Here is a 14662-nt window from a genome sequence, read left to right on the forward strand (position 1 = left end):
ACATTCCTGGACAGATTCCTGCAAACTTCTTGCCAATTACAGCTTTCCTGCCTTTACTGACCATGTACCTGTTAAGCACATTTAATCACCTCTTACATTAATTGTATCCCCATTAGATGCACATTTACAATGTTTGGGGTGGGGTGAGGTTGTGACATGCTTATTATTCCAGTCATTTTTAATGCTTTTCTTGAATGGCACAATTATGAGTATGCAGTGTAAGAGATGGTGGAAGCGTGAACAGTTAGGCAATATCAAACTGGATTAAAAGGATATTATCAGTATGTGGCATCACTCAGTGCTGCAGTTTTCACTCGTGCTAAACTCACTCTCTCCTTCCTTCCTCTCCCTCAACATCCAGATGGATGGGAAAAAGAGCATCATAATCATACGAGTACATAGAGCAAATGGAGAGGTTTCACATGTCATTCTTCCTGTGTCATGGACAGCTTGTAGCATGTTGGCCTCTGGGAGTGGTACTAGTTAAGTCTGATGAGGGCAGAGGACAGGTGAGCGTTATGTTTATTCTTTCACGTAGCTTTGTAGAACTCAAGAGGACAGTAAACGTACCGATTATTTGCATGGGTGGTTCCACATCTGTCGTGGCTTCTTCCAACAGTGACAGCAGTTTGGCTGATACTTGATGGACCAATTCAATGTTGCTAAACAAGCCATCCACGTCAAAGTGAGCAATCTATTGGAATACAAATATTAAGCAGCTACTGACAAAGGATAAAGAAGGACACTGTGTATTACAGACCTTCTCATGCTATGCCCTGAGTGTTCAACACTCCAGGAAGCACCACTTCTGCAAAACCTCATATAAACATCCTTCTTGTGACTTCAAGGACACATGTATGGTTTTCAGATTAGTACAATATGGTTGACACAGTTAACAAAGGGCATGTTATCAAGTGCTTTTAACCTTATTTTGATCTATTCCTAATCTGAAAGTGTTTACTTAGGAAGGAAATAAATATTATCATCTGAATAAAGAAAAGATCCTTAGCTGGCTTCAAAATGTCTGTTTCCTTTCCCACTGAGGAAAAGAACAGTTGACGGTGGACTTGATTCCTTGATTACCAGTTGCTAGCAGATGCCACTGCATAAACTGAGACCTTGGCACCCGAGTGTCAGCTACCAGATACAAAGATTTCCAGATAGTGGTACCACATTGAATTAGTTGTACTATAAATCAAAAAATGCAGCCAAGATCATATAATTTTCACTAAAAGAAATACATTTATAATTCTGGGTATTAATATAACACTAAGAGCTTCCTACAGAGCCTGGGCACACAACATTGTCTCTAGTGAACTTCATTGATTTGCACCAACAGAAAATTTGGTTCCATGCCCCTACTCATTTTAGAGCAAGTAAAAAGTTTCCAGTACACATACTTTTCATGCAGTAGTTATTATTTCCTTACACAGCAGGGCAATAGTTAATACTTGGGGACAACTGGAGATAGCCCGTAGTAATGTGCTAATACTGAGAACAAAGGCAAGACTGATCTCGACACCCATATTGATACCCTCCGAACTAATCTCTCCATTAGAAACAGAATTGCTGACTTACATAGCAGCTTACCAGATGCCAGGAGGATCAAATTGCATGCTCTTGTAACAGAATCAGAAATATACTTTCAGTACTAATGCAGCTAATTTCTTTATAACTATTTTATAGGGGCTAAAACATGTTTTATCCATTTGGAAATATGAAACATTCATCACTAGGTCAATTTTCTAAATGTTATCCTTCTTTAAACACATTACAAACTTTCAATATGGTAGTTTATCTGAGAACTAGCCTTAAAACCATATAACATTCTTGAAAGCCTTTTAAAAATGCAAAGGTTATTAAATTAAGACAGTTAGACAGTTATAATCTCTAAATTACTTTTCCTGTATAGACCTAGTACAGGACTTCTGACCTTCGCTCCAGCACAATACCTGCATAATATTTGTAACCACGCTGTGCATGGACACTTAACACACATTAATAAAGTGACAAAGGACAGAAATGAAACGTATGTTTTCAGTTGGCTGGAAAAGAGCAAAGGAATAACAGCACGCTTGTCAAAATTCTCAGCGAGTTCAACCAGGGAATGCTCTTGTTCGGTGCTGGGGAGGGAGTCAAGTGGAGACTACTTCCAAGTGGATGAACAAGTGAGGACGAAGAAGTCAAGAACTCCTTAAAGTTATACCAGCAGATGCCAGCTCTTCTGAAAATGGGTTGGAAGAAAACTCTGACAGAGTTTTATGAGAGGAAAAAGGTCCTGCAGGAGCATAAACAGCACAGGCTTCAGCTGGTCACAGCATTTTCTCAAAGAGACAATGCCAATGTCGTCTAAAGACAGTTTGGCATCTGCACCTGTATTTTGTCACCAGTTTCATAAGATGCTCTACGTACAGAATACGTGGTTGAAGGGTCTGTTTAAAATTATTTTTATTCTCTGTTAGCAGCAGGTATCATTAGTGCAGCCTCTGTGAACACTGTTGCAGGCCCCACCAAACATGAATTTTTCTGTGGATAACCATCTATTCCCAGCTTTCAGCTGAACAATCTTTTACAAATCGAAATAGTGTTGAGGAAAAGGTGCTCTTTGAAGTCTCAGCTGGAAAAGAACATGGGTATCATTGGCCTAGTAAGATTTTTGCCTGAAAAATAGTTTATGAGCCTTCCTTCTTAAAAACACGTTTTTCTGAATAGAATGCAAATTTCTGACATGCTCACTGGTCCATCAGGCATGGCTTTTCTCCACCACAGCTGCCTGAAAGGCTGGATAAGGTTATCTTTACAACTTGAATTTACCTTGACGGGGAGGTTCATGCCCTTCCAGGTTGTTATTGTGGGAAATACTTTTTTTAAATTGTATTTTACTGCTTTTAGAGGCGACAGTAAAGGTCTGCCAGAGCATGTACCAGGGGTTATAATTACAGAGCAGTACGGAGAGGTGGAAGCTGCTATTGCAGCCCGTGAGCAGGGGTATAGCGTCAATGCTGCGCTCTGGGCCAGTGGTGCAGGCTTTATGCACCTGACACACACAAGTCAGACTCTCGCGGTGACACTTATGCTTGCATTAAGATTATCTGCAAGCAGAATGTGGGTGAGTTGAGACCTTGACGTCACTGTCTCATCCTCCACCCCCGGCGCTCACCTGCTTGTTTCTCAGGGGCTGAATCACTTCCTTGATGCAGAGATCCAGGTCGCTGATATAGTCTTTCTCCGTCTGCATGAGTTCTGCGATGATTTTCACCCTCTTGGCCATCATGCGTCTGCTGACTTGTTCTTCATCCTCCTGCGACGAAGCGGCAGGGGTCGAGGACCCCACCTGTGGAGCCATTTTTTCTGTTTAAAAGAGGAAAACTTGTGAGGAGCATCATAATCTCATGTGCTCACGCAGCTTGCCCTGCACAACCATGAGGGAACATAACAGTTCCAGTTGGAAGCTCCCAAATTGCCATGGAGAGCAGGAAAAGAAGCATAAGAAATGGCAATCCCAGATCAGACCAAGCATCATCCCATCTCCCTCCTCTAAGAGCGGACATGGGTTTGGCAAAGGAAACCACCCGTTTGGCAGTGAGGGGATAAGCCATCACTGGCTCCCCAGCTTTGATGTTATGTATGTGGGCAGAAATTTTCCATGGAGCACAGGAGAGTCTGATCCTCATCACACTGAAATTCAAGGATAGCTGATGCCCTTCTACACCTTTGAAAACACAGTCTCGGTCTGACATCTATTATGATTTGGAGGATGGGAGAAAATGTGTTCCTGTGGAAGAAAAAGGCTGTGTTTACCATCAATAAACTTCAGTGGAATAACCTTTGCTCTGTACAATGTAATGTCGAGCCTGTTCACGGGAGGCTGAGGGCTGCAGGTACTGGAAGACAAACTTTTAAATGAAGACAGTGTTACTAACAGTGATGATGAAACCTGTATTTCTGTTTAAAAAGATTTCTTTGAGAGAGGCGAAGGAATTACAGGAGAATATGGGAAAACCTTAATGATCAATAACAATAATTTCTTGGATCGTTGGGATCAGGCCAGTCTCAACTATTTTTCCATACTTAAGATCTAGAATATCTGATTTGTTCCAAATAAAAGGAAATGCAAGTGAGTCTTCTACAGATAGGTAATTTGTGTATGCTACAGGATCTGCACACAACCTACTTACCTGTAATAATGGTCTTCCCTTCTGCTGGCTCATAAGCCAGCCTGCAGACATCCATGTCAGCTGTAATAAGGGCACCAAATTTTTATCTGTGTACACTGACAATCTGTATTTTTGATTAGAAAAAACACATGCACACAAAAAAAGAAGTTGAAGATTTCAGAGGCTATTCTGGTGTTTTTCTGCTAGCCACAAGATGGTGCAGAGTACCAACAAAGATGGACACATCATTACTGTACTCATCGCTGCATTACCCAGGTCGTGCTTTGACAGCATGGGCTTTTACTGCTGAGCAGCAAAGGACAGGAATCTCTGCCGAGGATCACACTGCTACGCCTTCATGTCAAGTTCTTGTACGAAGCGTACTGTATAATGAGGCAATAGTAAGAAATATCTGATGCTTTGCTTGCTAATAGCCAATACTGAATATATTGCAGTTGTTTGAATTGATTGTCAAGGGCAAGATCATGAGCGCTCAAGTGAGCACTGAACAGCGTGCAGCTCGCCTGTGCAACACCGGCCCAGGCTGCAGATGACAACCTGGGGCTGGACTTGTGGGAGAAGCAAGCAGCTTTCAGGAGAGAGGGCTCTGAGCCGTCTTCCGCTGAGATGTGTAAAACGTTACGAATCCCGTGTATCGTCATTCCTAACCCCTTCTACAATTAAGCTGGCCACTGCTACTCAGAAAGGACAGTTTTGTTATTAATGTTTCTCCCATCAGGTTTTCTAGTGAGACCGACAGGATCACAGTTATTGTTATAAATAGCTGATTTGGGGACTGTACCTCTGCCTCTGTACTGCGAGTTTTAACCAGTGAGGACAAGGAACACAAACAAACCCAGGGGCAGGGGGTGCTGGTTTTGTCCAGACTTTTTTGTATTTAGAAGTACTTTTTACCTTTGAGTTTTTAGCCTTTAAGTCTGTGTATAACACAGGCATGAACATTTTGTCCTCAAGTCTGTACATGGACCATAAAATGGAGACATGATGAGGATGTCTCCCCTCTGCAAGGCTTGGGCTATCGAAAGAATTTTAAGCTGAATCTTTCCCTAGTGAGTCTGTGCTGGTGTGAATGCACGGACGGCACAGGAGCTCACGCTGCTGCAGAGCTCACGCACCAAAGGTGCTGTGTGCTGGACAAAACAGATTCTGCCCTTACTTTAATGAGGAGGAGAGCAAAACTGGTACCAGTATCACTCCACAGCTCCCTCTGAGCAATTTTCTGCTAAAGTTGCAGAATGAGACCACCTTGCCTGCTGCTTACATGCTAAAATGGCAGGTACTTTTCCTCTAAAAACTTGAGAGTATGTAACCACACTTACAAATTCGCAAGGAACCACATGAAAAATCCATTTCTGTGGCAGTTCTGTACCAAAACCAATCAATCAATCACTCCCTCAAGCATTTTTCTTGAGGTAGGGTGTGAAAATATTTGTGTGCATGTGACTGTATGTGAGAGTTCAGGGCAACTCCTAAGACAGCACAGAATGGACCAGATGTCCTGGAAGATCTCAGAAGTGTTGTTTTGTCTCAGATGCAACATGGTTACGATATCAGATGGAATTTTAAGATAAACACAAGATGCTGTGCCAAAGAACTTTCTAATCTATTATACCGGTGGCAGGGGAGGGCATTATATAAGCAAAATAAAACCACTGTATCCCACTTCAGGCTTGAAGTCGCAATCCCTCGAGAGGCTGTTCTTTCAGTTTATGTCATTAGATCGCCCTGATCAAATTTTATTCTTGAATTATGTCAGGGCTCATCTATTATCCTTATTGCATGATAGATAATAATGCCAGGAAAGAAAAACTGTTCTCAACAGGAAGAAATAGCCGTGAGAAATATCAGGTAGATGCTGTTTCCTTATAGAAAACATGTTTTTTAATAAATGTATCCTTTTGTTAAAACTAATATGATTTTCCATCTTCACTCAATAATTTCACTTTTTCATTTCAGGCATGTCTGTCTCCATAAAATGCAACAGCAAGATCCTGAAGTGATGATTACAGCCAAAACCTGTGATTTCATGTTCAGCTGATTGCTTTTGACCAGTATGAGAACATTAGTTGCTTGCTGAAATCCTTGTGGAGTAAGTGAAAGTTTAATGAATGCACAAACAGCAAGTGCATATCTGGAATATGAGCAGACTCATTTCTACCTGGTAACATGTACCAACCCTGGAAAGGTTCGGGAGAGAGGATTAGCAGGAGGAGACACGGCTGAGGATTAACTGTTACAGTAAGAATTTGGCTCATTCCTCCTTGGAGACGCCAGGTTTAGAAAAAAGAAAAAAACTCTGTTGAACGGCTTATTAGACAGCTGCATCTTAAGACCAGTTTACAAAAAAAAGTAGGAGGTACTTTTAGTAGGCATAAAAATGTAAAGTAGAAGGTAATGTTTGCAATTGTTGTTTTGTGATGTCAGTTATCTGCAGGAGTGGAGTTCTGGAGAACTTTGCTTTGAAAAGGAAGGTGATGACTTTGGTTTTCCCGCTGTGTATTGATGTACGCAGCTCTAGTTGCACAGAACAAGAGGTTCACCACGTGATGACATGGACGAAGCAGCCACACATTTTACAAAAAGCTTCTTGCAAGTGCGAAGTCTAAAAATACCCCCCAGATGGAGACATCCAGCAATGCAGCAAGAGCATGGAGGAACAGAGCTTGCAACATGCAAATGCAGCAGCTCTCTTCTAGGCCCGGTGGAGATATCGGGGGATCCACAGCAAGCGACTGGAGGAGCAGCCATAGCAGGTCTGCAAGCTCTACGCATGCAGATTTCCCTGGCTTTCCCACCTAGAGGCTGAGCAGCTCCTAGAGGCCTGCTCTATCCTTCCTTCCAGGTAAGATGCTCAGGTTGGATGTTAGGTTTGTCCTTGGGGACAGGACCCAGGTTTCTCCCCACCCAGTGCTTTCCACCTGGGAATGAAGATACTGGCACAATATGGCAACAAGCACAGCGGTGTCAGTGTTGGAGTAACAGCCCTTTTCATTCCTTAGGCAGCATTTGGAGGATGCCAAAGGAATGCACGTTGTGCACTTGCACTGTGCAGGTATGGGGATTTTGCCTGGCATAAGGGAGCAGTGAAAGGATAAGTTATCAAGGTATAACAGATAAATTACAGCGTTACTGTGTTTTCACACATGAAACCCAAGTCTCACAGCACCCTGGATAAAGTTGCTCCGGTATGAAGGCAAGTCCTCAGATAGCCTGTACCCTCAGGTAACCTAGCTGTTACATACAGGAATGTACACCAGCTTTTATCAGCTAGATTTAGGAATCAAATGCATGCAGCCAAGTTCAGAGACTGCTACCGTGGCAGGAGCTTTTCTCTCCTCCCTCACATCTCCACTCGCACTGTGGCCTCAGCTCTTGCCCCCTACACCCCTGCTTCCACTGCGGGTGCCAGGAAGGCTGCGGGGCACAGGGACACTGGGATCTTTGGAAGCGAGGGAGCCTGAAATGGGACAAGCAGTGAGGAAAGACGGAGTGTCCCACTGCATGTGGAAGAAGTGTATCACATGAGCTGATACACAAGGAGTTTTAATCCAGATCCCCCCTCCTCTTGTAAGGGACCACTTCATAGGGGGGGTGTTATAGTTTTGCACCATAGTTACTACAGTGCAACAATATGGTGCAAACAGCTGAACTCCAAGCTGGGCATTGAAATGCAAAAGGATTAGGTGAGGGTTGTGGAAAATGCCTTTTTGTCTTTTACTCACAGGCACGCATAACAGCAGCATTGTTCAGGAGTAGGTTTGTTACACACAGGCTACAAGTTACACATGCAAAAAGCCCCTTTTCTGAACAGAGGAGGAGAACACTGCAGGACCAGGATGACCTTGCGCCAGTCTTCCTGGGCAACAGGTTCGCTCATAAAATCTGCATCAGAGACTTCCTTGCAATTAGGTCATTCAATCTTTGATCATTTTTCTGTTCCATAAAGTACAGAAAATATTTAGATTCAACACGTAAGTTCTTTCTTCAATTCCTTGACAGCAGACCGCTTTAATTATATGTGTGCTGACAGAACTACAGAGAGATCCCATGTGACCACAGTGGAAAGGAAAGAACACTTATCATCGGGTGACAGAAGAATGCCCTCATTGTTAGTGCCAATACTTACAAATAAACCTTTCCAGTGTGTCATATACCGATATAAATATATCACTCCGGTAGCATTGAGCTAATAATTAATAAAGTAAGAACCGAGGAAGGGCTGCACCTGAACCGCTTGCCCCAGGACACATGCACCTCAAGATCTGGCACAGATTAGCTGTACGATCTGTGAGCTGTGTGACCCACAACACAGAGTATCCCAATTAATAGAACATTTGCTGATATGCTCAGAGAAGGATCTGTAAACCACCTTGGGTCCTGCTCTTCACTCCTTTACCCCAGTTGCTGTTACTAGTTGTGCCGCAGTAGCTCCCAAGAGTCCTAAGCCACAGGGTAGGACTTGGTTGTGCCAAGTGCTGTGCAAACACAGCAGCACAAAATGGATTCTGCTCTGAAAAGGTGAGCTCGCTTCCCAGCCTGGCTGCCGCTGCAGTAAGTTCAAGGAATAACTCCAGCTTTATTGCAGTGCAAGTTAACAGAATTAGATCCTACACACCTAAATTTGCACGGGAGAAAATAGAAGTATTTGTTAGATTGTGATTTCTCATCGCAAGGCACAGGGGAGTATTTTCATCAGGCCATCTCCTGCACTTCAGGAAATAATCCAGACTTTTACTCCTTACTGTAGCTCAGCAAACCAGCCGCTCCAAAGATCAATACGTTTTGCAGTGAAACAGGATATTTTCTGTATTGTACTCCACAGAAAGTTAATCAGCAAGCATAGCACAAGGCAAATAAGGAACCGGGGAGAGGCGCGGAGGACCTTTACTCCTGGCGGGATGTGCCGAGAAGCTGCGTACATGGGCTGCCCACGCAGGAAGAAGTGGTGTGCTCTGCAGGCAGGGAAGAGGATGGGGTGGAGGAAGGGATCCCGCTTGTGGTGGAGCAAAAGGGGATCAGTTGCCTCTGACTGGGCTTTTGTACACCAAGGGAGAGCAGCTTTCCAGGAATTTGTGTAACGTCGCAGGTTTCTGTGTCATTTCTGGTGTGGGTTATTTCTCATAACTACATTAGACACGGGCAAAACGTGAAATTTGGGGTTCAGATACAAGCTCTGAAGCAATAATATTGTGGTAGCTGTGTGATTTTAATCACTGTATCTATTACAGGTATGTCACTGATGTATTTTAAATTGAAGCATGTGCAAATCATTTAACAGTGCAGTTGACCCATTCACAGCTAAAGTTATAAGGGAGTTAACATGTAATAAATCTGTAAAACAAGGGGTATTTTCAAGGCATGCATTGTCTCGCTGAACAATGCAAATGGGATCTCCAATTCCTTCTGGAAACCCACCATTTTCTAAAGCTCATTTTTCACACCAAGCACCAGGATTGGTGTACCATTATTAACAAAACCCAACAATGTGTCCAGACCCTAACAGGCAATGCTTTACATGCCTTTTCATGGGCTGCCCTTTTTGGTTGATAGTATCTATCCCCGTGATACGCTGTATCTTAATCTGCCCTGATCTTGCAAACATTTACGTACCAATAACTACATCAAGCAAACTCTTCTTACCCAAATTCATAGATACTCCATGGAGTGGTAGCTTTAGGTTAATTCAAAGACAGATCCCAACATTAATGCAGTACATGGCTATTAATATAGTTATTTTTACAGCTACAGATAATACACTTGAAAACAGACCTGCTAAATACCTTTTTGTGCCATTGCTTAAGGACAGTAGCATGTTCTTCATTCCTTTTGAAAGGACATATGTGCAAGATTTTCTAGTGAACATAGAGCAGAGCGTTGTGTAGAAATAGCACAGGAGCTCTCTTAGCTTTTATAATGACACTTGATATTATTTCTGTGTTCACCACAAATGCTAGTGAATATATCTTCCTTAACCCCACTCTTCCCTCTTTAGGAAACTGATGCTTCTGTCCAGTTGATGGAAAACTATGGAAGAAATATATATATATATATATACACATATATATACATATATATATATATATGGCTTGATCAAGGTATTTCTGGACTTATCCAAGAATGCAACTACAACCCGAGTTCTAGATGACTGCATGGTTGTATCACAAATCTGCCATTTAATGGCAATTGCCTTATTTTCCTCTATCTAAAATGGGGCTGCAGGCATTTGTTTGTCTCACAGGATGAGTTGAAACAGATGCACTAATGTTTGCAAAGCTCTTTGAGAAAATAATGGTTACTTTTGCATTTTATTTCCTTTTTTTAACAAGTAAAGCCAGGAGGTGTTGCATGGCCATTCACACCAGATAAGGTATTGAATAGATCTGTCTAGTATAATTAACCATGAAAATCCTTTCTTGTGTTTTTAATGAATCCTTAATTTTAAAGTAAAAAAAGACTTGCAGAAGTTGGCACCTTTGACAATGCTATTGTGCTTATGTTTGTAGACTTACAGAGCAAATCAGCCAGATTACTGTGGAGATCTGGGTGGTAGGCTCCCTTTCTCATTCTTTACAGAAAACATTTTTGATTCTGTATAAACCAGCAAAACTTAAGAGAAATCCAGGGGCAGAAACTGAATTCTCAGGAGTTTTTATGCCTTGCTGCTTGCTCATTTGTTTCTGTGTTTTGGTTTGGTTTTGCTCACAAGCTTTTATTTGGGGACCTATATTTCTAATACACCGAGCTACCCTTTGAGCATATACTTCAGAGTTGCTGGAAATGGTGGAGGTGGGGGTGGGGTGGGAGTGGGTAGTGGCAACAGCCTGGTTTCTACTCAGGGAACCCTTCACACAGAGAGCTGGAAGGGCCCTCGAGAGATGTCTCACCCATGGATCACATTGTGCAAAGATGCTGCAATGCTGACATAGGCACTGGGGTGTAAAGACACCTTGGTCCTCCTGCTCTGCCTAGGTTACCTGCCACTAGCAGAGACAGGGGTCCTGCAGCCTTTGACTCTTAGCTGTGGAAACCTGCCCCACTCACAGGAGATTCCCCTCTGCAGGGTTTGATCTTGTTGCATCTCCCTGTCTTACACATCCTTGTCTGTGCTAATGCCTGCCACAGCTCTGCTGACTGTGTGTTAGAAAACATACTAACAGAGGACTATAGAAGGGAGGGGCAACTATGCACAGAGCTTTTCTTCCAATTCATATGGGAGAAGCATGTGCAAATTATTACCATTTGTATCTTTCTGCAAAGCATTTACTATTTCAGGGTGATTAGAGAGTCCCGACCTGGCAATACACAACAGAGCGTTTATGTCACCAACAGAACAGTTTGGTTTTCTTGCCAAGAATGGAGAACTAAAAAGCTTTGTGCCAACCAAACAAAACCACTTCCCTCACCTTGAAGTAAGCTGCTTTGCATCCAAGGGCTAGTGAGAAAAATGAAGAACATAAAGGCATACAATCATAGCGCATCATCAGTGCTGGCAGGTAGCACACTAGCACTGGGATCCGTGATCATTATCAGATTCAGGCACATCTAGCTCAGCAAAATTTGATCCAGATCAAGCCTCGGCACACAAGACATTTCTTTCTTTTGCAACTGTAAATACACTTCATAGGAATTTCTACCGACTTTGTATTTTCACTCTGAGGGCAGGCAACTTCTAATCCAATATAAAGCCTGCAGATACCTTGTTAACCCATCACTGTTTTCCTTGGGCAAACACGAGCAAGCAGAGTGAGCTGATAGCAGACCAGTGCTTTGCAATAAGTGGCCATGGCAGTCTCAGCCGGTGGCAGGAGCTGTAAAGCTGGATTTACTGTCTCCTTGGACCACTGCCATAAACATAACCTCATGCTCTGCCATGACTACCTCGGCTTCCCCGCCTCCTTTGCTCCAGATTTTAAACAGGAGGCGTTCATAGTACAAATACAGCTGACACGGGGCAGAAAGATCTCACACTTTTTGCTGGATATCGCTCTGATAACCTTGACCTGACCTGGGTGACCCCCTTCATGAGTAAAAAACTGCTGTTTCGGTGGGACATGTGCCAGGAGCTTGCATGCCCAGCCATAATGATCTGTGCTTGTACCCTGAAACACCCCTGCCAGATCCCTGCAGCATGTGCCTGACTTAACTGAAAATTTTTCATCTTATTGATTAGCTATCATAAGGAGGGAACAGCATAATTGATGAACTGCTCTGTTGTTCTCAGCATATGCAGCCCTCATAGAAATCCTATTATTTTCAGGTTTATTATTTTACTTTCTGCTTTTATTGTCTCTCTGAAGGAATGTTATTTCCTAATTAAGTGCACCAGAACCATTATACAGCACCCAAAGTATTTTCCTATTTTATTTCCCCATAAAGGATTATTGCCACAAGAGTGACTGTCACTAGGCAGTTATATCACTACAAGTAACACAAGCTTATGTTATAGTAATACTCAAACCCTGTATTTGTGATGGGACCCTGTTGCTCAACACCCTGGAAACCCACAGAAATTCATCAGCTTGTGTTCCAGAGGACTCCCAGAAACAGCCATAAACATTCTTCATGCTGTGTCTCAATTTGTGGCATCACATTTAAGTTTTGATTAACAGGGCCAATACTGACACACTTTGCCAATTTCTGGTCCAGATGCAGTTTGGTTATTTGAAAAGAAACCCTCTCCTTAAAGGTATCATTTGAATCAGCATATCCGTCAAAACATGTATTTGGACATACTTCAGTGCAGGCTTGTACAATCTGAGCAGTGGATAAACACATTATAGATCCTGGTATTTTTAACTGAAAAACTGCCCTTGATGCTTCTAATTACTTAGCATATACCCCACCTGACACAACCGCCAAAGACAGATAGGATGGAGCCACTGTATTTTCACATTACTGTTTGCGTTGCAAATGCATTCTGGTGACGAAAGAGAAGAAACCCGGTTGCATATGCATTTTTCAGGAACACACCAACACCTCAGATTGCATTTTGTGTCGTGCCTACATGACATTATTTAGAAAAATTAGGGGAAACATCTCACAGCCTGGAAGTGGGGGCTGAAGGCGAGAGGGGGCAATTGCTCACTCGAACTGTGAGCGCATGGGGGCAGAGACTGCCGTTCCCTTCTTTCTCCCGAGGCTGCAGCCTGGAGGCGTTCAGGATACAAGCCCAGCACAGAGCATCCCTAGCAGGAGGGCACCAAGCAAGCTTCCCCCGTACCTTGTAATTTGTGGCTGTACTCTGTCCTGTCAGACTGACTCCTCCTCAAGGTGCCGTGGTCCCCGGCAGCAGCGGTGCTCTCCACCACGGGCTCTGTCGTCCTCCTCCTCTCCCCCACGTACAGCTTGCTCCTCAGCAACACCAAATTCCTCCTCCTGCCCCCCGCGCCTTCCTTCCCCGGACACTCCATGCTCGTCACGGCCAGCCTTGCTTGGCGGTGGCAGTGGCGGGGGAGGGGGCAATAGGTTGATTTTTAGGGAGGTGAACTTGCTGCCCTTGCGAAGGCTGGTTGCTCTGGGCTTGGTTTTGGAGCGGGGCACCCCGGGCTCTGCAGGGCCCCGGGCTCAGCCCTGCCACCTGTGCCGGAGCAGCTCCACCCCCGGGAAGCTGACGCCCCGGGCAGTGTTTGCATTCACCTGCCCCGTGTGCAAGCCCGCCTGGCGGGCCGGTTCCAGGGCCAGCCCGAGCCGCAGCCGCCCCCGGCCCCGTTCCCTGCGCAGGGCACGCTCCGCACCCCGCCGGCACCCCGACACGGAGCCGCATCCCGGGGCGGCGGGGGAGCAGGGGGCAAGGCGAAGGGCAAGGGAGGGCAGCCACCCCCGGACCCTGGCGCCTTCTCCTGCCCCAGGGCAAGTGCCAGACCAGCAGCCCGCTGGGGACCCCAGCTCGTGTATCGAATTGCTCTGCCAGGCTCCCGACCTCACTGGGAGGTGCAGCCCTCGGGCTGGAAACTCCTGATCTACAGGTTGGAAGGGGGACCGATCCCCCAGGACGATGCAAAAATAGGCCGAGAAGGAAAGGTAAACAGCTCTGGGCGATGGGAAGCAGCGTGGAGCTGACTCAAAGCCCGTTCTGTCCTGCTTTATGCTACACACGGAGGCGACACGAAAGCCTGCCAGGGACCTGTGGAGCCTGTCATAACTGATCACCTTGCTCTGGTGGCTGAGGATGTGGACACCGAAATACCTCTGGATAGGCCCCTGGAAGAGATCTTATTACCCTGTCTGTTAGCGATGGCCTCTGGCACACATGCACTGTCTAGTGCTCCTCCGTAGCGCCGGTCTAATCAAGCTCATGTTAAAACAGCAGGAGCTGCTGGCATCTAAGCTTGGACCAGACTTATCCTGGGAAGAGCCCCAACAGCCATCAGTAGCAATCACTGCCGCTGCTGTGATACCCACCCCCTGCGGCCCTCGCTGCCCTACCAAACCTGGCGGGAGCCCCGTGGTGCAGCCTAATCGGTGTCAGTCTCACGCACGCTCAT

At 44.7% G+C, this 14662-nt stretch overlaps 1 protein-coding gene across 1 annotated transcript in view; it reads right to left on the reverse strand.

Moving 5' to 3' along the window:
* Positions 1-13743, reverse strand: part of ARHGEF38 (Rho guanine nucleotide exchange factor 38) — a 39848-nt gene extending 26105 nt beyond the window's left edge. Inside the window, exons 1-3 of the mRNA XM_040598297.1 lie at positions 13399-13743; positions 3161-3351; positions 571-694 (exon numbers count right to left, since the gene is read on the reverse strand). Of these exons, the coding sequence (XP_040454231.1) occupies positions 571-694; positions 3161-3351; positions 13399-13588 (505 nt within the window). The 5' untranslated portion in view covers positions 13589-13743. The remainder of the gene's footprint in view (positions 1-570; positions 695-3160; positions 3352-13398) is intronic.
* Positions 13744-14662: the final 919 nt, after the last annotated feature.

The sequence above is a fragment of the Falco naumanni genome, chromosome 1, assembly GCF_017639655.2.
Source record: "Falco naumanni isolate bFalNau1 chromosome 1, bFalNau1.pat, whole genome shotgun sequence".
NCBI classification, from domain to species: Eukaryota; Metazoa; Chordata; class Aves; order Falconiformes; family Falconidae; genus Falco; species Falco naumanni.